This window comes from Salvelinus sp. IW2-2015, linkage group LG2, assembly GCF_002910315.2.
Source record: "Salvelinus sp. IW2-2015 linkage group LG2, ASM291031v2, whole genome shotgun sequence".
Taxonomy (NCBI): Eukaryota; Metazoa; Chordata; class Actinopteri; order Salmoniformes; family Salmonidae; genus Salvelinus; species Salvelinus sp. IW2-2015.
The window spans coordinates 13,098,225-13,120,926 of record NC_036839.1 but is presented as its reverse complement, the minus strand read 5'-3'; the positions used below and the strand labels follow the sequence as shown (position 1 = coordinate 13,120,926).

The 22,702-nt window shown below is 42.6% G+C and overlaps 1 protein-coding gene across 10 annotated transcripts in view; it reads right to left on the bottom strand.

The window, feature by feature from the left end:
- LOC111974587 (protein TANC1) overlaps window positions 1-22,702 on the bottom strand; it is a 278,980-nt gene that overhangs the window by 43,804 nt on the left and 212,474 nt on the right. For all 10 annotated transcript variants that reach the window (XM_070447122.1, XM_024002429.1, XM_024002466.1 and 7 more), the window contains 5 exons: window positions 21,599-21,830; window positions 19,094-19,260; window positions 13,034-13,641; window positions 6,552-6,660; window positions 5,709-5,831 (listed from right to left, as the gene is read on the bottom strand). In XM_070447122.1, the coding sequence (XP_070303223.1) occupies window positions 5,709-5,831; window positions 6,552-6,660; window positions 13,034-13,641; window positions 19,094-19,260; window positions 21,599-21,830 (1,239 nt within the window). The remainder of the gene's footprint in view (window positions 1-5,708; window positions 5,832-6,551; window positions 6,661-13,033; window positions 13,642-19,093; window positions 19,261-21,598; window positions 21,831-22,702) is intronic.

Below are 22,702 nucleotides of genomic sequence, written 5' to 3'. Positions count from 1 at the left end.
TCAAACAGATTTTTGCAACAAAAATTAATTAATTAATGTTTTTGCATTTTCTTCTCGATCCCTAAATGTCTTTGCTCTGTGAAAGAAGCAGAGACCACAGAGAAAAATGTACCGATGTCAACTAGATTGAAGCACTCATTCTATCAATTTATGACATTATTCTGGTGAGCAAGGGTTTATTTAGTCTTCTAGGGCAACATATAATGACAGAAGAGAAGCTGCATGTATCTAATTATAGACAAGTTGACTAACAAATAGCCTACAAAAATATTTGAAATTATAAGCAGAAACATATCTAAATCTGGCAAAAAAACCTGCATCCCCTGTCAAAAAATCGTTCCCCCGTCTCTGACTGTACACTCTTAGAAAACAAGGTGCTATCTAGAACCAAAAAGGGTTTTGTACCCATAGTAGAACCCTTTCAAGAACCTCCTTCGGTTCAAGGTAGAACCCTTCCCACAGAGAGTTCTACATGGAACCCAAGAGTTCTACCTGAAACCAAAAAAGGTTCTCTTATGGGGTCAGCCAAATGACCCTTTTGGAACCCTTTTTTCTAAGAGTGTAGCCTACAGGCATTTTCTATATTAGCGGGTTAGAGTCGGGCGCGGGCCTCAGATTTTCACTTTATCACATATAGTTGGGTGGTTGCGGATGGGTTAGCAATTGCGGACGGGAGCGGGTGAACAAACAGCTGACCGGCACACCACTATCCTCAGGCACGTGTATTTTATCGGCATAGGTTCAAATCTGGCCTACTGCTCTTTGACACATCCTTTCTCCATCTTCCCCCACTGTCATCTCTCTCACTATCTAACCTTTAAAAAATATTTTGGGAAAAAGAAAATCGAGCATGGAATTCAGCTAAATAGCAAAAAAATATATATAATATATGTATATAATTTTTTCCTAGCTTTAAACATGACCTTACCACAATTCTCAGATTGTTTTAAACTAAAATTGATTGCACAATAGTAATTTAGAAATGCATTCAACGCAAGAGTACACAGTGGAAATTATCTAGTGTTGCGATAATCAGAGCATATTCTTCTTCTCCTTGATAAGGAATATAATAATTTATGTTTAATCAGACAGAGTAATTACTACCCAGTGAGTGTTAAAAGAAGAGGAAATTGAATTTGTTTTATTTACCGGCGGAACCACAACGGAATAAATTAGCACCAATGATTCTTAGGGGGCATTGGAGGACAAGGAACAACTCTGTCTGTGACTGTCTTCATGAGAGATGTTACACTCAAACAGAATATTTCACACCGGGAAAACGGAGATGATAATATTTAAGCATTAACAAAACAACACTCTAAGCGTTAACAAAACCACACTAAGCGTTAATAAAACCACACCCTAAGCATACTGCTAATGGCAAAGACAAATATATAGTTGTTTTTGCTTAAAGCTACAATACATCATTCCCTACTGATAATTGCCTTGAACGCCTTAGGAGGACTATTTTCTATCTCCCGCCATAATAGACAGAGCAGGGCACGTAGACAGACACACAGCCAGGCATAATTTAACATAAAAAATGACTTTGCCCACTCTGTCATTAACGTGCCTTCTTGTTTATATAAAAAAAAATGGCTCTGTAATTACTTAGAATGGCACAGCCTCCTTTCCCCCCGCAGCGAGCAGCATCACAGCATCACAGATAGCAGATGGATCAAACTAATGGAAGAGAGTGCAACCTGCATCAATCTATTGAAGCCAGTGAGCATCTTGGTGAGATTTCCAATGAGCTGTTCATCAGTGGCGAGCCCACACTCATCACCATAAGTGAGTGTTTCCAGGAAACATCACAATGCTTATCATAACACACACTGGGAGCCATCAGTGGAATTAACAAGCACTCAGGGAGGACATTCGAGGTGAGGAGAGTAGATTACAATAATACTACTGTGCTAATACAAATCGCTGGTGGAAAAATGTAATAGGAAAAAATGCAGGGAGACCAATGACCAGTGTGTTCAGGCAACATGCATGAGCTCAAGAACATACAGTGGGGTCCGAAATTATTGACACACAGCAATAATGACAGTATAAAAAGATTATTATAAATGAAGTCGTGAAAAGTTTAGTATATGGTCCAATATACCTAGCACGCAATGACTGCATCAAGCTTGTGACTCTACAAAGATTCATTTTTGCAGTTTGTTTTGTGCCCAACATAAATTAATGGTAAATAATGTATTGTGTCATTTTGGAGTCACATTTATTATAAATAAGAATAGAATAGGCTTCTAAACACTTCTATATTAATGTGGATGCAACCATGATTACGGATAACCCTGAATGAATCGTGGATAATGAGAAATGAGAAAGTTACAGAGGATCAAAGATCATACCCCCAAGGCATGCTAACCTCTCACCATTACCAATAACAGGGGAGGTTGGCATGTAATAGAATAACACTATACAATACTGAGCATACAATATAGCTCAGTATTTGAATTATCCATTTTATACAGTCATTATTGCTCATCAATCATTTTGGACCAGTCTATATGTCAGTGCTGGGGGTTGGTCTAGCGCAGGGGTACTCAACTACTATAAATACAGTCATTATTGCTCATCAATCATTTTGGACCAGTCTATATGTCAGTGCTGGGGGTTGGTCTAGCGCAGGGGTACTCAACTACTATAATATACAGTCATTATTGCTCATACATCATTTTGGACCAGTCTATATGTCAGTGCTGGGGTTGGTCTAGCGCAGGGGTACTCAACTACTATAATATACAGTCATTATTGCTCATCAATCATTTTGGACCAGTCTATATGTCAGTGCTGGGGGTTGGTCTAGCGCAGGGGTACTCAACTACTATAATATACAGTCATTATTGCTCATCAACCATTTTGGACCAGTCTATATGTCAGTGCTGGGGGTTGGTCTAGCGCAGGGGTACTCAACTACTATAATATACAGTCATTATTCGCATCAATCATTTTGCACCAGTCTATATGTCAGTGCTGGGGTTGGTCTAACGCAGAGGCTCAACTACTATAATATCAGTCATTATTGCTCATCGATCATCTTGGACCAGTCTATATGTCAGTGCTGGGGGTTGGTCTAGCGCAGAGGGTACTCAACTACTATAATATACAGTCATTATTGCTCATCATCATTTTGGACCAGTCTTATGTCAGTGCTGGGGGTTGGTCTAGTGCAGGGGTACTCAACTACTATAATATACAGTCATTATTGCTCATCAATCATTTTGCACCAGTCTATATGTCAGTGCTGGGGGTTGGTCTAGCGCAGGGGTACTCAACTACTATAATATACAGTCTTATTGCTCATCAATCATTTTGGACCAGTCTATATGTCAGTGCTGGGGGTTGGTCTAGCGCAGGGGTACTCAACTACTATATATACAGTCATTATTGCTCATCAATCATTTTGGACCAGTCTATATGTCAGTGCTGGGGGTTGGTCTAGCGCAGGGGTACTCAACTACTATAATATACAGTCATTATTGCTCATCAATCATTTTGGACCAGTCTATATGTCAGTGCTGGGGGTTGGTCTAGCGCAGGGGTCCTCCCACTACTATTTGAGAAGGTTCCTAGGTGGCAAAGGTCAGGATGGATATCGTCCTTTATCGGCGTTGTGGTACAGCCGCAGTAACAAACATAGTCGTCTACGACTTAGGAAACATGTTGTTATATAAAATGTACATTAAATACAGAAAATGAGCTACAAGTTATTTTGAATGCAAACATGTGCAACATTGCAGAAGAACACAAGTGGTTGCATTACTGTCTGTGCATAAAGTGCACTGTGAGCTTGAATTATAATAAAATAAAGTACATGTTTTCTGGAGAACAAAGGAGAGTTGAACAAAAATAATAATCTGAATGCACAGAATGTCTCTGTGGGCCGTGCAATATTCATGTAGAAGTCACTCTGGGCCTTGCATCAATGAGAGAAATTACACTTTCTGTCTCCTGCCAATGCTTTGAACTTTGGCACAAATGGTGTGAGAGCAACTTGAGACACTGGTGCCGTTGTTCATTGCTGAACATAGAGCGGTATTTGTTTTAATAAAGTTKATTGTGGAGAAAGCTGATTCACAGCTGTATGTGGAGSCAAACATGGTCAGGATGTATAGTGCCAGTTTCTTGAGAACAGGGACATCAGCTGCAGGCACCATCTTTTCCCAGAAAGTAACAGGGTCACAGTCACCAGTCTGCTCCTTCAAAGACACATTTTCTTGCAGCTCAATCAACTCCATTTMCAGTGAGGCAACATCTACCCATCTGAAGATCTGTTTTGCTTCTTCTGACAACTTTGTCACATTTGTGACCAAGAAGGGGTTCTGGATGAGCAGCAGCAGTTCTCTTCCAACCGTGKAGTCATCAAAGCGAGCCTTGAAGTTTTCCATCAGCTTCTGGATGAAATCAACATGGTTTGGGAACATCTTTGTCTCCCTGCATTTGCACCAGAAGATTGGGGAAGTGGACAAGTTCTCCCTGGAGATCATTCTTGAAAAGCTCCAATTTCTTCTGGAAAGCCCGGACTGCTGTTATCATATCACACACTGTGTTGTGCCATCCCTGCAGTTTAACATTCAGTTGATTAAGGTGTGATGTAATGTCTGTCAAAAATGCAACTGTTTTCATCGTCTCCTCATCTTCCAAAAACTCCAACAATTGAGTTGCCTTGTCACTCTTTTGCTCTGATAACAAATCTTTGATTTATTCCCAAATGGCCCAAAAGCGTTCCCAAACTCGGCCTTTGCTGAGTCATCTGACATTGTTGTGCAGTAGTAAGTCAGCAAAACTGGCATTGGCCTCTGTCAGAATGCTTCGTAGCAACCGGTGTTGTAGGGATGATGTTGCTCTCAAAACGTTGATCAGTTTCATCATCGTTGTCATGACCTCAGAATACTATTTCCCCAGACTGGCACACAGGACACAGGATTGATGGATGATGCAGTGATATAATGTTAGGTCAGGGTGGTCCTATTTTAAACGTAGGATCCGTTTGATCTTTTCCCTGGCTCATATTTTTGTTTACCTTCAAGCAAGGTGTCAGCAACTTCACACATGCATTATTTTACCATCTCAGCATATGAAAATTGTGTTTTGTGTTTTCCCAAAACCCAAGTTATCCTCAGTGAACACTCCATTGCATGTTGTTGGGCTGTCTGGGAATTGACAAGGACTTTGGCAGACCTCTCAAATTGGGATTTTAGTTAATCTTGTTTGTTCTCACTTCCGCATTCAGGGGATACTTCTGATCGAAATGACTGTGCCTGGTGTCATAATGGCGCTTAATATTGCTACTTTTCAGGCGAACGTTGCGTCGACAGAGAGAGCAAGATAGCGAGGTTGCTGAGTTAAAGAGGCCGCTGCGCCCGGGTATTTTTTTTTTAAGCGGCATTTATTTTTATTTTTTAAAACTTTTATAAAACAAAATGCGATGTTGTCCGGTCCGGATTGACTTGGGTTTGGCTGGTCTAGTGGTAGTGCTACTGCTTGCAGACTACACATTGTCCCTGGAGGCATGGGTTCCACCCCTGACAGCGCCATTTTCCATTCTATGTCCCTCTCTATCTCCCCATCTCAATCACTTTTTTCACTGTATCTATCAATAAAAATACCCTGAATAAATAAATAGCATATCCTATGTCAGTATGTCACAGCAGTGCTCCAGGTGAGGGTCTGGATGTCTAGGGTGGAGGTCTCACCTTGACGTTAGGGGTGTAGAGGTTCCTCAGAGAGGCCAGGGCTGCAGAGAGGCCGTCAGCGCTGCAGCTGATCCAGAGGGCCTGCAGCACGCTGGAAGACACACCCGTCTTCTTACTCAGACCCTGAGGACAGAGACAGAGACACTGAAACCATGCACACACACCAGGTCAATAAACCAATAATACATACAGTAGATTCACTCCCAGAGCCTTCTCTCACATCCAGAGGGCTTATCCTCTGATGATACTGTCCGTATGTACATGTATCTTGATTCATTAATAAACATACGCACTCTAAAATTCATAAAAGGAATGTAATCTGAGTAAGGGTGGGATATACACTATAGGTTTCAGGGGCCATTTGCATCAATAGTCTCAGAGTAGGAGTGGTGATCTAGGATCAGGTCCATCTCTGTCCATGTCATCTTATTCACTGTGATATAAAAGGCAAAACTGATCATAAATCAGCACTGCCACTGAGATGCTTTGAATTCTGGCCCAGAACTAAGTAGCTAGTCTCAAGGCCGMACTACCTAGAGGCCTTGCGGCATTATATTGTATATTATTATTATTTTTATGAAATCAGCTAACTTACTGCATTTCAACACATTTTGCAAAGGTGCAGAGAGAAAAATGTGCAGTTTTATAATGCTATTCTACACATTTTGTCTAAGAGAAAATGTTGCCGTTTTAAAGCAAATTTCCAGCAATTCTATAATTTCTGCCATGAGGTATATCCTTTTTTTGTTGCTGTTTTATAGCTCAAATATAGCTTTAAAGGGGCCCCGGGGGATGTGCCCTGCATGCCTGTTCGGTAATCTGGTCCTGGCTAGTCTCTTGTACCTTGAAGATGTGTGCTTTAAGGATATGGTGGCCCAGCTCCATGGTCTGCTGCCGGTTCAGTTTCCCCTCTTGTCGCGACAGCATGAAGGCCATGAGTGCGTGTCCACTCCTGTAGAGGAAACACCAAGACTTTTCCCATCAACAACTAAAAGTGTGCAAAGTGTTCGAAAAACAATGTCTAGGGCCTACAGGTGCCGTAGTTATGCCATGGTAGGATGTTCTTACAATGTATCGATGTGAGTGACACATTGTTCATCAACCACTTTCATACTTGGCTGATTGGGGAGTGACGGCTGCTGTTTTTCATTCCAACTAAAGCTTGTTTAATTTCCCCAGGCAGTCGGAGACAGAATTGAGATTTGTAATTTTCTTATCTTGAGAGATTGGAGAGTTTGTTGTAATCATGGTGCATTATTCTATCCATTACTCCACGTCAGCCTCTCTGTTGGCCGGTCTGATTAAACACTGTTAAACGCTAGTGTCTAGGCCCGGCCCGTGAGGAGAGGAGTACAAGCGGTGTAGGCTAGAGAACGCAGCCCTTGTGTTGAATGTAACCACCTTCCTTTTCTCACTGAAGCTCTGCTCTCTGGTGTTAATTACCAAAGAACTTCATTAAAAGACCACGCATGACTGACGTTTCAGTTTGAACTTTTTCCGTTAAGGTGTGCTTTCTCTTTTAAATGGGGCAATAACAAGCTTTTCTTCTAGCTCTGTGTGTCAGTCCTCGTGCCAGGTCTTCGCTTGCTTTTGTTATGACAGATTGTGTTGGAGGGGTCTGAGAGGGGGTGTATAGAGGTCAGTGACTGCAGCTTGGAGGAGGTATGCAGAGGTGAGTCAGAACAGAGAGAAAGTAAGGACAATCATGTGCGTCCCAAATGGCACCTTATTCCCTATATAGTGCACTACTTTTGACCCCTATATAGGGAATAGGGTGTCATTTGGGATATGTCCCTAGTATGATTAGTGTGCACTATGGTAGTCACTAATGAGGGTATGAAGAATCAGAGTCTAATCACAGTCTAAAAAGATCACAGTCTAAAGACACATTAGCCCGTTCCACATGGCAGCAACACCGCAGGAAACAATGACTTTTTTGCAGATTGAGATTCCTTGCCAAAATGAATCTAAGATGAAGTGGAACACAGTAAATTCCTTGATAATATTTAAGATAGGATGCATACATATTCCCTTACAATATACAGTAACCACCCAAGTTTGTACGTGTCCCCCTCCTGTTTGGCATTAGCCCATGTCTTCGATCACCAATCTTTGCTACCTAATCATGTGCTTGTTTTCAAAGATTTCTCTTTAAATCTACAATAACACTTCATATTGTGTTGATGCTTTAGGGACCACATAAGTTTTTGTTAGTGATGCACCGCTATGACTTTTTTGCCCGATACCGATATCCGATATTTTCCTTGCCACAAAAAAAACGATACCGATAACCGATATTTACAATTTTAGCAGCTTTTTAAGCATTCTATAACAGTGAAACTATATAGCTAGGTGTCATCATCTAAAATAACCGTAATTTATAAGACAGTTCTTATTTGATTAATGGTGGGCGGAACCATCTATGTGAAGCTAGCCACAATAAGGATTAGCCACAATAGTGGACTTGCGGTTAGCCTTCAAAATAAAAGTATGTCAATGACATTGACGCAAATGAATACAAATAGTAGAATTATGCCATAATTGAATAGATCATGCTAAACGACGTTGGAATGTTGTTATATAAAACCAACAAAAGAAAATAATTTGTTAATTTGACAAATATTTGGTTGAAATCACACTGGATGTATTATACTTTAGAATTGGGAGCATACTTATTTCATTGTACATCCTTACCTATGGATTGTGGATCAATGACATGGGGTGTCAGTCTACTCAGTGACACCCAGAGAACATTAGCATTGTAGCTCTTATTGCGGGACTGTGAATTGAGCCACATTTATTGTCAACCTATGTGTATTGAACACTATTCCAGAGAATAAACAATACTGCGTGGATGTTTTAGAGTCTGATAACTCTGAGGATGTTGGGAAAAAATATATTGGGTATTGACTAGACTGATACCCCATTTCATTGATCCTCAATCCTTAGGTAAATCTGTACAGTGCAATAGGAATGTCAATACACACAATAGGCTGACTGGGGAGGTGATTTCACATAGTCACAGTCCCGCGATATGAGCTACAATGCTAATATTTGCGTAAACTCTTCACAGTTGTGTTCTGTGGGTGTCACCAAGTAAACTGATACCCCATTTCAATGCTTCACCCTCCAACATTGTTTAACATGATCTAGTCTACATATGGCATGATTCCACCAATTGTAACCTTCTGCATCACTTTCAAAGAGGTACTTTTATTTTGAAGGCAAATCGCAAATTCCACTCCTGTGTCTAATCCTTCTTGTGGCTAGCTTCACAACACATAACCTGGTCAGGTCGAGCCTCACTAGACAGATAAAGCTAGCTGGCTGCTTATAACGTTAGCTTTGGGCAACAGGGTTAAGCAGCTGGCTAGCTATTTATTTTCATGAACTGAAGTTCAATTTCAATAGGTAAACAACAAGTGGCTAGCTAGCTAATACTTACTCACAAGGATTCCTAAATCATTGCTAAGAATAGTGAAAATTACTGCAGTTTCTACTGGTCACTGTTTTCAGATTGGTTATATTGGTGCTATATTGGTTGTATTGGTGCTAGCTAGGTACCAAGCTAAAGCTAGCTAGCTACCCCAGAGGTTGCGGTCGAACAAATAATGCAGTATTGTAAACACATCGTTCGTGGCCGGTGTTTGCGGGTTTGCAGACATTTATACAGCTTTGACAGTGCTACTGATAGTAGTGGTGGCGCTTGGCTTGCACGTGCAAATTCAGAACACATAACATTCTATAATAGAACGGTTGTATTTGACGTGTCAAATTAAAATCTTATTTAATGCGTCAAATAGTGTTATTTGACGTGTATCTTTTTTGACACGCAAAGACCCAAACAGCATTCCATAGTATATCCTGAAGCTAATAGCAGTGACGCTATTACTGTGTAACTCCGGTAGGGCAACATCTGAACAATAGCGCACTTGGTAACGTTAGTGTGTACCGGTGCTCAACCAGTCGCGAAAGTCAACATCACCCACGACAGAGAACGGTTGATTGTCAAGGGCAATGAATTCCATTATCTTGGCATGAATGGATTTTGCCTTTGAGTTGTCTCGCTGAAATGTTTTTACTCTTTCAAATGACTTGTTGACTGTTCGATCCACACAGCAGACATTGTGGGCTAGGTTAGGAATGCTGTGTTGCAGGTGTAGCGCAAAATTTTACGTGGCATCATGATGTCATTTACCTACGTTATATAGGTATGCACGTCAGCTTTGATATCGGTTTTTCACATCGCCGTTGAACTAGACATCGGGCCGATAGCGATGTTTAGCTAATATCGTTCGATTCCGATATGTTCACCGATATATCATGAATCCCTAGTTCTTGTTGTTATAAATGATAACAACCAAATAGTAGTACACTCTTGACAGTAGTAATGCTAACTACTGTATAGTATACATTTGCTACTAAGCCTACAGTTTGCCAACTCAAGAGTATCTTTGCTGAGAGAAAACCATGTCTAAGAGCAAATTCATTTCCAACCCAAATGAGTGTTGAAATTCAAATGTCGACATCAGTTGCCAGTGGTGTCTGAACTCCATTCAGATGGTTCTTCTATTTCACTGAATAGTGTTTATGGAAACATCCTTGCCAGTAAACAACCTCCCTCATCCGACTTGAGCTAAATCAATTTCCCTACACGCAGAGCACTGAAGGAGCCCTACATTTCATCAGTCGACCCCATGTAAGATAATGTGACAGGGACGGGACCCAGGATGTATGCTGACAACCCCTGTGTTTCTGCCAAACAACACCAGTAGTGTCCCAAATGGCACCCTATTCCCTATTTAGTCCACCATTTTTGACAAGGACCCATAGGGCTCTGGTCGAAAGTAGTGCACTATATAGGGAATAGGGTGCCATTTGGGATTCAGGCTAGGCTACTTCTCCTGGCTGTCCATCCATCCCCTCACCCAGCAAAGCACATCTTAACAGCAACAGGAACAAATATGACTTGTCAGCTTCTGTTTCAGAGTTGAGCTATAAATTCAATAATTTCTTCTGCAGCGAAGCGCCGTCTTCTCCCTCCTCGCGGATTACATAAGTATCCTGCCCCATGTGTATCGATTAATGGCGGTATACAAACTAGGGAGCAATAACATGTCTGTGATTGAGTGAAAAGGAGTGGATTGATATAACTTAAAAGGGAACGCGGCGAAGCTGTCTTGAATGTTCGATTTCCTCTTCAAGTGAAGAAACAGACATCAGACATCAGAGGTCTCCCAGGCAGAGATGAGTCATGCACAACTTCTTATTGATGGTAATTTCCTCCCTCTTTACTGCACAAACAACCATTCAATACAACCATTCATACTTGTGCTTGTTTGCTCCTTAAACAAAATGGTACACTGTCTCCCTCGGTATTTACATTTTTAAAAGCGTCTGAAGATCAGAATATGCAGCTCTAAACAAGGTACTGTAATTATTTCTCCTCCTTCTGAGTGCTAGAAGAAATGCCAAAGTGAGCCATCTCTCCTAGGCAACCACACATGTCACTCATGGTAGAGAGGCTGCAATTTCAATTCAACACAACTGAATGACTGAAAAGAGAAATCTCCTACTGGCTATGAATGTATTGCTGATTAAAAGCTCTACTGTCAGTGTTAACCCCCTGACAGAATATGCTAGGCACGTTTGTAGGGGGTTCCAGAGTGGGCATTTGAAATGATTTCACTACTCAAATAATATCATGATTTTTTGGGTTGATATCTGAATAGTTGAAATACACTGAACAAAAATATAAATGCAACTGAGTTACAGTTCATATAAGGAAATCAGTCAATTGAAATAAATTCACGAGGCTCTAATCGATGGATTTCCCATGACTGGGAATACATATATGCATCTGATGGTCACAGACCCCTTTAAAAAAGGTAGGGGCGTGGATCAAAAAACCAGTCAGTATCTGTTGTGACCACAATTTGCTTCATGCAGCGCGACACATCTCCTTCGCATAAAGTTGATCAGGCTGTTGATTGTGGCCTGTGGAATGTTGTCCCAGTCCTCTTCAATGGCTGTGCAAAGTTCCTGGATATTGGCAGGAACTGGAACATGCTGTCGCACACGTCAATCCAGAGCATCCCAAACATGCTCAATGGGTGACATTTCTGGTGAGTATGCAGGCCATGGAAGAACTGGGACATTTTCAGCTTCCAGGAATTATGTACAGATCCCTTGCGACATGGGGCCATGCATTATCATGCTGAATCATAAGATGATGGCGGCGCATGAATGGCATGACAACGCTCGCCCACATAACACTTCTCCAACGTGCCAGTGGTCATCAAAGTTGAGCATTTACCCACTGAAGTCGGTTACGACGCCAAACTGCAGTCAGGTCAATGCCCTGGTGAGGACGACGAGCATGCAGATGAACTTCCCTGAGACAGTTTCTGACGGTTTGTGCAGAAATTCTTCAGTTGTGCAAACCCACAGTTTCATCAGCTGTCCGGGTGGCTGGTCTCAGACAATCCCGCAGGTGAAGAAGCCGGATGTGGAGGTCCTGGGCTGGCGTGGGTACATGTTGTCTGCGGTTGTGAAGCCGGTTGGACGTACTGCAGCTTATGGTAGAGAAATTAACATTATCTGGCAACAGCTCTGGTGGACATTCCTGTAGTCAGCTATCCAATTGTACGCTCCCGCAAAACTCGAGACAACTGTGGCATTATGTTGTGTGATAAAACATTTTAGAATGGCCTTTTATTGTCCCCAGCATAAGGTACACCTGTGTAATAATCAACTTCTTGATATGCCACACCTGTCAGGTCGATGTATTATCTTGGCAAAGGAGACATGTGTGCATTTGAGAGAAATAAGCTTTTTGTGCCTATGGAAATGTCATGGGATCTTTTATTTCAACTCATAAAACATGGGACCAACACTTTACATGTTGCGTTTCAAATCTTTTTTTATTTTTTATTTAATGGAGAATTCCTTGCGCGAATCGGGAGAGAGCTGGTGTGCTGCACTCTGCTTGTTTCAGCAGAATGTGGGGGTGTGGCGGGAGAGGAGCAGGGACCAGTGTGTGTGACAGTCTATGTGTGTGGCAGGAGGGAGAGAAAGTAGGCAAACCAACTCGCGCTAGTTAGACAAACGTGTTGCTGCCATAGGTTATCTATCATACCATATGGTAGTGCCTGTCTTGACTGCATCAAATCTTTGCAAAGAAGCTAGCTAGCGACAGTAGCAAGCAAATTTAGCCAGCTAGCTAGCTAAGGCTAATTGAGGCTATTTTGCTGCGCTCCCTAACTCACTAATTGGGCTTAAGTTCACCTAACTAACCAGGGTAGATTTGAGTTAGCCTAGCTCACCTGGGGTCACAGAGGAAGTTGGTGCTCTCTCCATCTGCCCTCCACACCAACCACTCTCTGAAGGATGGGTGGCAGAACATGCGCGTCTTGTCCCGCCGCTTGATGAGGAAACAGGACAACGTCTCCATGTGCTGCTGGAAGTCGTCCCAGGGCAGCTCACCACGCACGGCACCCGCGTTGATGGCCTGGAACAGCTGCTCATCCATCATCGGGTGGAGAGACGCCAGCGCTACATTCAGGATGGGCAGCGAGCGCTCGAATGCCGACTGAGTCATGAACTTCATGTTGCACTGCAGGAGGTAGAGCTCGGCCAGCGACACGGGCACTACCTTGTAACTAGCGCTCTTGATCACCAGGTGGCCCCTCTCGAACAGGTCCAGGGTCAGTTTGAGGTACAGATAGGAGCCCTGGCTGCGGGCGATCAGGTGGCTGCTCACCTTGCCCACAATGATGGGGTCGGCCTTGCCATTGAGGGAGATGTTGTTCATGATGTCTTTGCTGCCGTTGATGCGGTACTGGATGTAGGCATTGAGGTCCGTGTTGATTTCCTTGTTCTCTGGGAAATCGTCCAGGGAGATCTTGGAGAAGGGGAGGAGGCTGGTGACTTCCTATGGAAGACACAAGGATATTGTCATTAGATTTGCTACTGCACTGTAATATTATATTGTTACATTATATTGTTATTATATTATAAATATATGTTCTCCAGTACCATCACCCACACAAAAAAGATGTGTCTATGTAAATGAGAAAGTGGGAAAAACAATAAATCAACTATATAATTTACAAGTAAGTGTATGCCCAGAATTCCAAATTCCTATTCCAAAACGGTTTCCACAACACAGAAACCACCACAAAATGAAGAGCTTAATGGACAATCTTCCACTCTCCATGAAGGCTATATCATGTGTGGTTCCTCCAGCTTTTCTTATCAGCCCAGGGTCAGTAAGCACAGGGGGCTAGCTGGAACTGACACTGAGCACTAAGCTATCGGCCTGCCGCAGTCACTCGCCGATGTGTTTGCAAACAAAGGCTTTGGGAGCTGGGAGGTGATAGAGCTGGAGAGAGCAGGAGATGGGGCCATTGGGGAGACTTTTAGTGGGCACGCTGTGGACACAACCCACACTTCAATCTCACTCCTCAGGGTGGGAGAAATCAATCTACCTTAATCCTGCTGCAATCCCCCTGCCTTTCTGGAGAGGATAGAGAAGTAATGCAGCCCAGAGATAACACCTTCTCAGAAAGAGAGTGAGAGCGGGAAAAGAGATAGAGATAGAAGGAGAGTCAGACACAGCGAAAGTGAGCAAGAGAGCGAGAGAGAGAAAAGAGAAAAAAACATACTGAATAATACACAGACTGGCCAAGGTTTCTGAGCAACACCTCACCTAAGAACACCTCACACTTATTAGTTTGTAGTGTTAGCCATTGTGAGCAACCTTGCCCCGAGATCTTGTTTACACTTTGGATGTGTGAGCATGAGGTAACACTCACACCCTCATCTGGCTCTAGTCTCCACTTATCCTACCTACTTCATGAGATAATTTATCAAAGGGCCTCCCTAGGTTTGCAAAATTTCAGTAACTTCCCAGGTTTTAAAAAAAATGTACAGGTTTCTTTTTTGGAATGATGGATCAACATGACATGTAGCCTAATCCCAACCCAACCCAAAAAGATCCATGAACACAAACATGAGAAATCCTCTCTCTGGTCCAGGGGTCCTAACACTCAATTTAGAACATACTTGATACCAAAACGATACCACGTCAAAAATTTTTTGATTAGTATGATTTCCCCCAGTTTTTTTTCTTCAGATTTTCGCTCTAGAATTATATTTTTTTAAACAACTAATGCTAAAACCACATCAGGGGACCCTTGTTAAGGTCTGATAAAAATGTGAGAAATTTAGATTTTTTTGTGTAGATACCCTTTAATTCAAGTGCACACCAGCCAGACAGTTGTGTTTGGCTAGAGGTGCTCTTTTAGTGCACTTGTGATGGAGTTTTCAAAACAAATGGCCACTGGATTGATGCAAATAATCATGATTCTGCCAGGTAGGCATAGGCTACTTTGTAGTTAGCTTCAATTGCCTTTCCATCTCCCCGAAAACGGTTAGGCTATCATTAGCATCGCTAACGGCTAAACAAAGTGGTAGACATGTTGGCACTACGTGCACCGCACACAGCAGGGCTCGACAATCAGGTAGACTTGCCAGTGGCACACCGAGCCAGTGCCAAATGAAAGCTACTGGCCAGAATGAAAAAAATACTGACCCAGGTCAAGATCTGCCAGGAAAGCGAATAATGCGTGCATCATTTCAATAGCAGGTGATTTTTATCTTTCATTTGCGGTTTGAGCAAGTAGCCTATACAGGGTTCATATAGACATTGGCAAGTCAAATTCAATTACTTTTTCAAGCACTTAAATGTAATTTTCAAGGACCTACATTTTATACTTAACTGTTGTAATACCCTATAGAAAAAAACTTCCCCCAAAATGTATGCAAAAAATTATGCATTACCACTTTAAGAATGGATTAGCATTTGCATTGAAGGAAATGTCTGATGTTCAAGGTAGGCTATTCGATGATGACTGAATTGCGCATTGCAAATATTAAACCAAAACGTTAAACTTTTTGTATAACTGGTTTGCATACCCATTCTTGCCTTAACATTTACTGGTAGATATCATAACTTGGAGCATCTTTCCTACTGCTTTCCTACCCCTACTACCGCTGTCGGTCTTCGGTGAGTTGCTCCATGCAACAACCAGCTGTTTGAGAGCTGCGTGCTCTCTCTGTCCGACAGGTTATGTATAGGCTATATGTTTGCAGTGCGCATGTGATAAATAATCAACATAACAAAATGACATAGTCTAGATTAAAAATAGCACTGACAGAGATGGTCGCCTCGCTTCAGGTCCTTAGGAAACTATGCAGATAATTGTTTTTTTATGTATTATTTATTACATTGTTAGCCCAGAAAATCTCAAGTGTTATTACATACAGCCGGGAAGAACTATTGGATATAAAAGCGATGTCAACTTACAACATTACGACCAGGAATACGTCTTTCCTGAAGCGGATCCTTTGTTCGGACCTCCACCCTGGACATGGGATCTTATCCCAGAGGCCGACCCAAAACAACACGGTCGCTGCAGGAGAGGCAGACGGAGCGGCCTACTGGTCAGACTCAGAAGGCGAGCACACCATCCACTGCTCCCGAGCATATAACTTGCCAATGTCAAATCTCTAGATAACAAGGTGGACGAAATTAGGGCACGAGTTGCCTTCCAAAGAGACATCAGAGATTGTAACATTCTCTGTTTCATGGAAACATGGCTCACACGGGATATGTTGTCAGAGTTGGTACAGCCAACCGGTTTCTTCATGCATCGCGCCGACAGAAACAAACCTCTCTCTGGTAAGAAGAAGGGCGGGGGTGTATGCCTTATGATTAACGACTCATGGTGTAATCACAACAACATGTAGGAACTCAAGTCCTTTTGTTCACCTGACCTAGAATTCCTTACAATCAAATGCATTATCTTCCAAGAGAATTCTCTTAGATTATAGTCACAGCTGTGTATATCCCCCCCAAGCGGATACCTTGTAGGCCCTGAAATAACTTCACTGGACTCTATGTAAACTGGAAACCATATACATCCTGAGGCTGCATTAATTGTAGCTGGGGATTTAAAAAAAGCTAACCTGAGAACAAGACTTCCTAAATTCTATCAGCATATTGAATGAGCGACATGGACTGGTAGCTTTTTGGATCATTGCTACTCTAACTTCCGCGATGCATACAAAGCCCTCCTCTGCCCTGCCTTCGACAAATCTGACCATGACTCCATTTTGTTGCTCCCAGCCTATAGACAGAAACTTAAACAGGAAACGCCCGTGCTCAGGTCTGTCCAACGCTGGTCTAACCAATCAGATTCCACACTTCAAGATTGCTTCGATCACGTGGACTGGGATATGTTCCGGATAGCCTCAGACAACAACATTGATGTATACGTTGACTCGGTAAACGAGTTTATTAGCAAGTGCATCAGAGATGTCGTACCTACTGTGACTATTAAAACCTTTCCTAACCAGAAACCGTAGATTGATGGCAGCATTCGCGCAAAACTGAAAGCGCGAACCAACGCGTTTAATCATGGCAAGGCGACTGGAAACATGACCGAATACAAACAGTGCAGCTATTCTCTCCACAAGGCAATCAAACAAGCAAAGCGTCAGTATAGAGACAAAGTAGAGTCGCAATTCAACGGTTCAAACACGAGACGTATGTGGCAGGGTCTACAGTCAATCATGGATTACAAAAAGAAAACCAACCCCGTCGCGGACATCGACGTCTTGCTCCCAGACAAATTAAACAACTTCTTTGCTCGCATTGAGGACAATACAGTGCCACTGACACGGCCCGCTACCAAAGCCTGTGGGCTCTCCTTCTCCGTGGCCAACGTGAGTAAAATATTTAAATGTGTTAACCCTCGCAAGGCTGCCGGCCCCGGGCATCCCTAGTCACGTCCTCAGAGCATGCGCAGACCAGCTGGCACTGCCAAGTCAAACGGTTGCAAATGCGACTGTTTTGATCACAGTATCGAACCCTGCACATCACAGAATCACCCACACACACCATGCAAGGATTAACCAAAATGGAGGAAAAAATAAATAAAAAACTGAATACGAAATCAGAATAATCCCCATTACCCCTTCAATTCTCCAGTCGCAAGAAAAACAAAACAGAACAGCATAGATCTAGAGTGCAGTCTCCTATGCTCCCTGTCTGCAGTGCAGTGTAACTAACTCCTGCCTATGCATACTGATGGATGGTTGGGCCCGTGGCCAGAGTGGCTGAGAGAGCAATAATGACAAGAGCTGGTACAGATATGGCTTTCAGTCAGCTGCCACATTATCCCAAGGCCCAGGATTAATCTCAATTGCACTCCTTGCATCCTCTCTCCTCTCCTCCTTCTGCGAACCTATTGGATGGAGAGCCAGAGGTCCCTCCCATCTGACCTCCTCCAATGGGTTTTGAGAAGGAGGCGAGGAGAGAGGACGCGAGGAGTATGAAATTGAGATTCTCTGACAGTCTACAGGCTACAGCCTAGCTCTGTCCATCAGACATCAGACTCTGCAAAGAATGCAAAGAAGTGACACCAGGATCTGCGTCTCAAATGGCGTCCTAGTCCCTATGTAGTCAGAGCTCTGGTCAAAAGTAATGCACTACATAGGGAATAGGGAATTTGGATCACCCCAGCTCAGCTCATCTCCTCCATTGGTAGACTCAGTGTCAATTTCAGTCAGTGGCTGTCTGCATGTTCCGTTGTCATGCTGTCTTGTTTAACGGGTAACTGTTATTTCTCTCACTCTCTCCACTACTGTCCTCGATGCACTCGACAGAAATGACACTTTGTAGAGGATAGTGTATGACAACAAGAAACGCTTCGTAAAGCAGTTCCTCTTTTACACTTGCCAGGATCTGCCAGTGCTTGTGTCATTCAGTGAGAGAGGTATCAAATATGGATACCCAGACATACCCATGGAGGTTGTAAAAAAAAGTATCTTAATTCACTTGAAATTGGCAAGTTAGCTGTGCTGAAATGGCCCTTGAATACAGCTAAACTCATCAGCACCCTTACCGAGAAAAATACAAGTTGTCAATTCAATTAATTCGTGAATTATAGGATATCAACATGAATACCTGTATGGTGACATATTAACATTTACATTTTAGTAATTTATAAGACGCTCTTATCCAAAGTGACTTACAGAGGCAATTAGCGTTAAGTGCATTGCTCAAGGGCACGTCGACAAATTTTTCACCAAGTCAGCTCGGGGATTGAAACCGGTGACCTTTCGGTTACTGGCCCAACGCTCTTGACCGCTAGGCTACCTGTCGCCCTACATATACAAATAGGCAGATTACAAAATATCCCTGTCATTAAGTCATACTGTACATTACTTGGACAGTTTAACACCATCTTAAGTTGCAACATTTTGGTAACTTTTCTGTAATCATACACCGTACAGTAGGAGTGTACATGTAGACTCACCAGTAGGTTGACTCGGACAGTAACAACCAGTTTGAGCCAGGAGGGGAACTTGGAGATTATCTTGGTGATGAAGGAGGCAATGGTGTCTCCGTAGTCGGGCTTGTGGAACTCTGCCTCGTTTAGCCCGTCTATCAGTATGATATGGTCTTCTTCTGGAATCTTCCTCTCTAAACACACACACACACACACACACACACACACACACACACACACACACACACACACACCCAATATCACACACCACACCCACACCACACACACACACACACACACACACACACACACACGGATCAGTAGAGAAGACATGGTGGAAAGAAACAAATCGACAATTCACAAACCTTTCAGGCCAAGTCGACTGCAAACATGCCAGTTTGTTCTCATAAAATTTAGGCTAGACATACAAGCTGCTGCCAGAAACGTGTCAGTAAAAATAAGAACTGAAGATACAGCAGAGAAAGAGAGTAAGATAGTTGGACACCACACTTAAAAAGAACTACAAACAACTTTGTACTTAGATAAAATCTCTCTGCACTGCAGTGCCTGGTGCATTAACACATCTTAAGACGGTTTACTCTGGTATTCTCCCACATCTCTACAACTAGCACAGTAATGAATGAACATGAGTGTGTTTTAATCCGCAGCCATATTGACAGTGCAGTACGCTAAACTGCTCTGTGGTGAGACCGCAGCGGGGATCTGCTCTTCTTCACTGCAGTATCTAAGCCATGCTTTCACAGCAGCGGAACGACAGGGCCCTTGTGTGCATCCCAAATGGCACTCTATTTCCTATATAGTGCACTACTTTTGACCATAGGCTACTTGTCAAAAAGTAGTGCACTATATAGGGAATAGAGTGCCATTTGGGACACAACCTAGTGTTCCTCCTCACATCCAGCTTTGCACAGTGATCAGAAACACGCTAAAATATAAATGACAGGAAAATGTGCAGATTTCAACTCCCCTCCCAGTTGGGATGTTTCAACCCCCCCAGCATCATTGTGATGGAGTGGACAAATCAACACTTCCCCCCCATATCAAGCCCAATCAAACACGGTCATTCATTTCAATAAGGAACAGGGGGCAGTCGTGAGAGGCCCCGTCACAGGAGAGCTGCTGCATGCCCTGGCTGCACATTGGTCCTCATTCTTTTCCATCTCCATCATTCCAACACTGGGTTTGTATATCTACATCGTCTGTTTAGGCTCCTGCAGTAACATATCGATTCACTGCAGAGCAGGGAAAATAGTGGGTCGTGTTGTCTTTGCAAAACGGACTTGACCTTGAGATAGTCGTGTTTCTGTCTGTCTGTCTCGGAGAGATGCAACCGTCACCAAGTTTACGCTTCCTTGGAGAGGCACTATTCTTCTGCCCTGACAACAATAACAAAGTAATACTAACCATTTAGTGTAACATCAATTCAAATCAATGTTGTCAAAGCAAACGCAGAGCTTCTACATTGAGCAATTAACAATGTCCCCGCAGACTATGCTCCCTCTGTACAGCCAGCACTTAACCCATTTAACTTTTTATGGCTGCAGGGGCAGTATTGAGTAGCTTGGATGAAAAGGTGCCCATTGTAAATGGCCAGCTCCTCAGTCTCAGTTGCTAATATATGCATATTATTATTAGTATTGGATAGAAAACACTCTAAAGTTTCCAAAACTGTCAAAATATTGTCTGTGAGTATAACAGAACTGATATTGCAGGCAAAACCCTGAGGAAAATCCAAACAGGAAGTGGCTTCTATTTTGAAAACTCCATGTTCCATAGCCTCCCTTTGCTGTATTTAAAGGGATATGAACTAGATTCCTTTTCCTATCGCTTCCTCAAGGTGTCCAAATCCAAAGTCTTCAGACATAGTTTCAGGCTTTTATTTTGAAAAATGAGCCAGAACGATAACATCTCGTCAAGTGGTCACATGAGTTTTGCTCGCGCAACAGAGTTTGGACAGCCATTGTTTTTCCCTCTCCTACTGTGAAAGACATTTGCGGTTGATATATTATCGATTATATATTTGAAAAACAACCTGAGGATTGATTATAAAAAACGTTTGACATGTTTCTGTGGACATTATGGAAACTATTTGGAATTTTCGTCTGCGTTGTTGTGACCGCTCTTTCCTGTGGATTTCTGAACATAACGCGCCAAACAAACGGAGGTATTTTGGATATAAAAATAATCTTTATGGAACAAAAGGAACATTTCTTGTCTAACTGTGAGTCTCGTGAGTGAAAACATCCGAAGATCATCAAAGGTAAACGATTAATGTGATTGCTTTTCTGATTTTCGTGACCGAGCTACTTGATGCTAAGTGTACTTAATGTTTTGTCGAGCGATCGATAAACAGTTATAATACACTTGTCAGAAACCTTGATCCACTGAAGGCCTAGATTATAGTATGGATTCAATGTGTGCTTTCAAGACATAATTATGGACCATGAACACCAGTGACAATGAGACAGTCAGATATGAATGAACCTAGGTGTAACTGGTTTAGCATCGTACCCTTGCGGAGGTTGGCCAGCGGCTCCAACACGCCCCTGCGGAAGGCTGCCATTGGGTCCTGGACGCAGGAGCGCAGACTGAGCATGCTCTGTAGATAGGAATCCTTCAGCAGCAGCTCTCTATAGGCGGTGAGCTGGTGCGCTCTGCACAGCAGGGCAGCGATACTGTGCACAAACTCTGGGACCAGGCAGGTGTAGGTGTTGTCAGCCTGGCAGTAGTGATATGCAACCACCTGGACGGGAGAAAAAAAAGAGTACAATTGTTTAGGAACTTTAGTGGTTTAAAATGTATAAGATGTTAACCTTTGGTGTATTACCAAACCATACAACAACATCAACTGTGAGTAGCTTACATTGTTGTTGGTTTATGTCATCAGAAATCTACTAAGCTGTCTGTGTGACCTCAAAGTTCTTGTAAAGCCAATAGGCTTGGTGACTAAAAGGCATTTGATGCAATACATAGGGCCCTATAAAATCAGTTATATTTTTGCCTGATTCCCCTACATTATTGTATTTCATATTGATTTTGAATTTTTAGAACCGTTAAGGTATAAAAAAAATATATAAAATAATGAATTTGGCATTACTGGTACTATTAGCCAATAGAAATGCATTGAATAGCAGATTAACTACATGGAACAACAGATAGACAAAAAAAAAATCTAAACAAAGTTTGTTCTGATGTGACGGTCCGACAGTGCACTCGGAAAGTATTCAGTCCACCTGTGGTAAATTCAATTGATTGGACATGATTTGGAAAGGCACACACCTGTCTATATAAGATCCCAGAGCAAAATCCAAGCCATGGGGTCGAAGGAATTGTCCGTAGAGCTCCGAGACAAGATTGTGTCGAGGCACAGATCTGGGGAAGGTTACCAAAAAATGTCTGGAGCATTGAAGGTCCCCAAGAACATGGTGGCCTCCATCATTCTTAAATGGAAGAAGTTTGGAACCAAGACTCTTCCTAGAGCTGGCCGCCTGGCCAAACTGAATCGGGGGAGAAGGGCCTTGGTCAGGGAGAGGACCAAGAACCCGGTGGTCACTCTGACAGAGCTCCAGAGTTCCTCTGTGGAGATAGGAGAACCTTCCAGAAGGACAACCATCT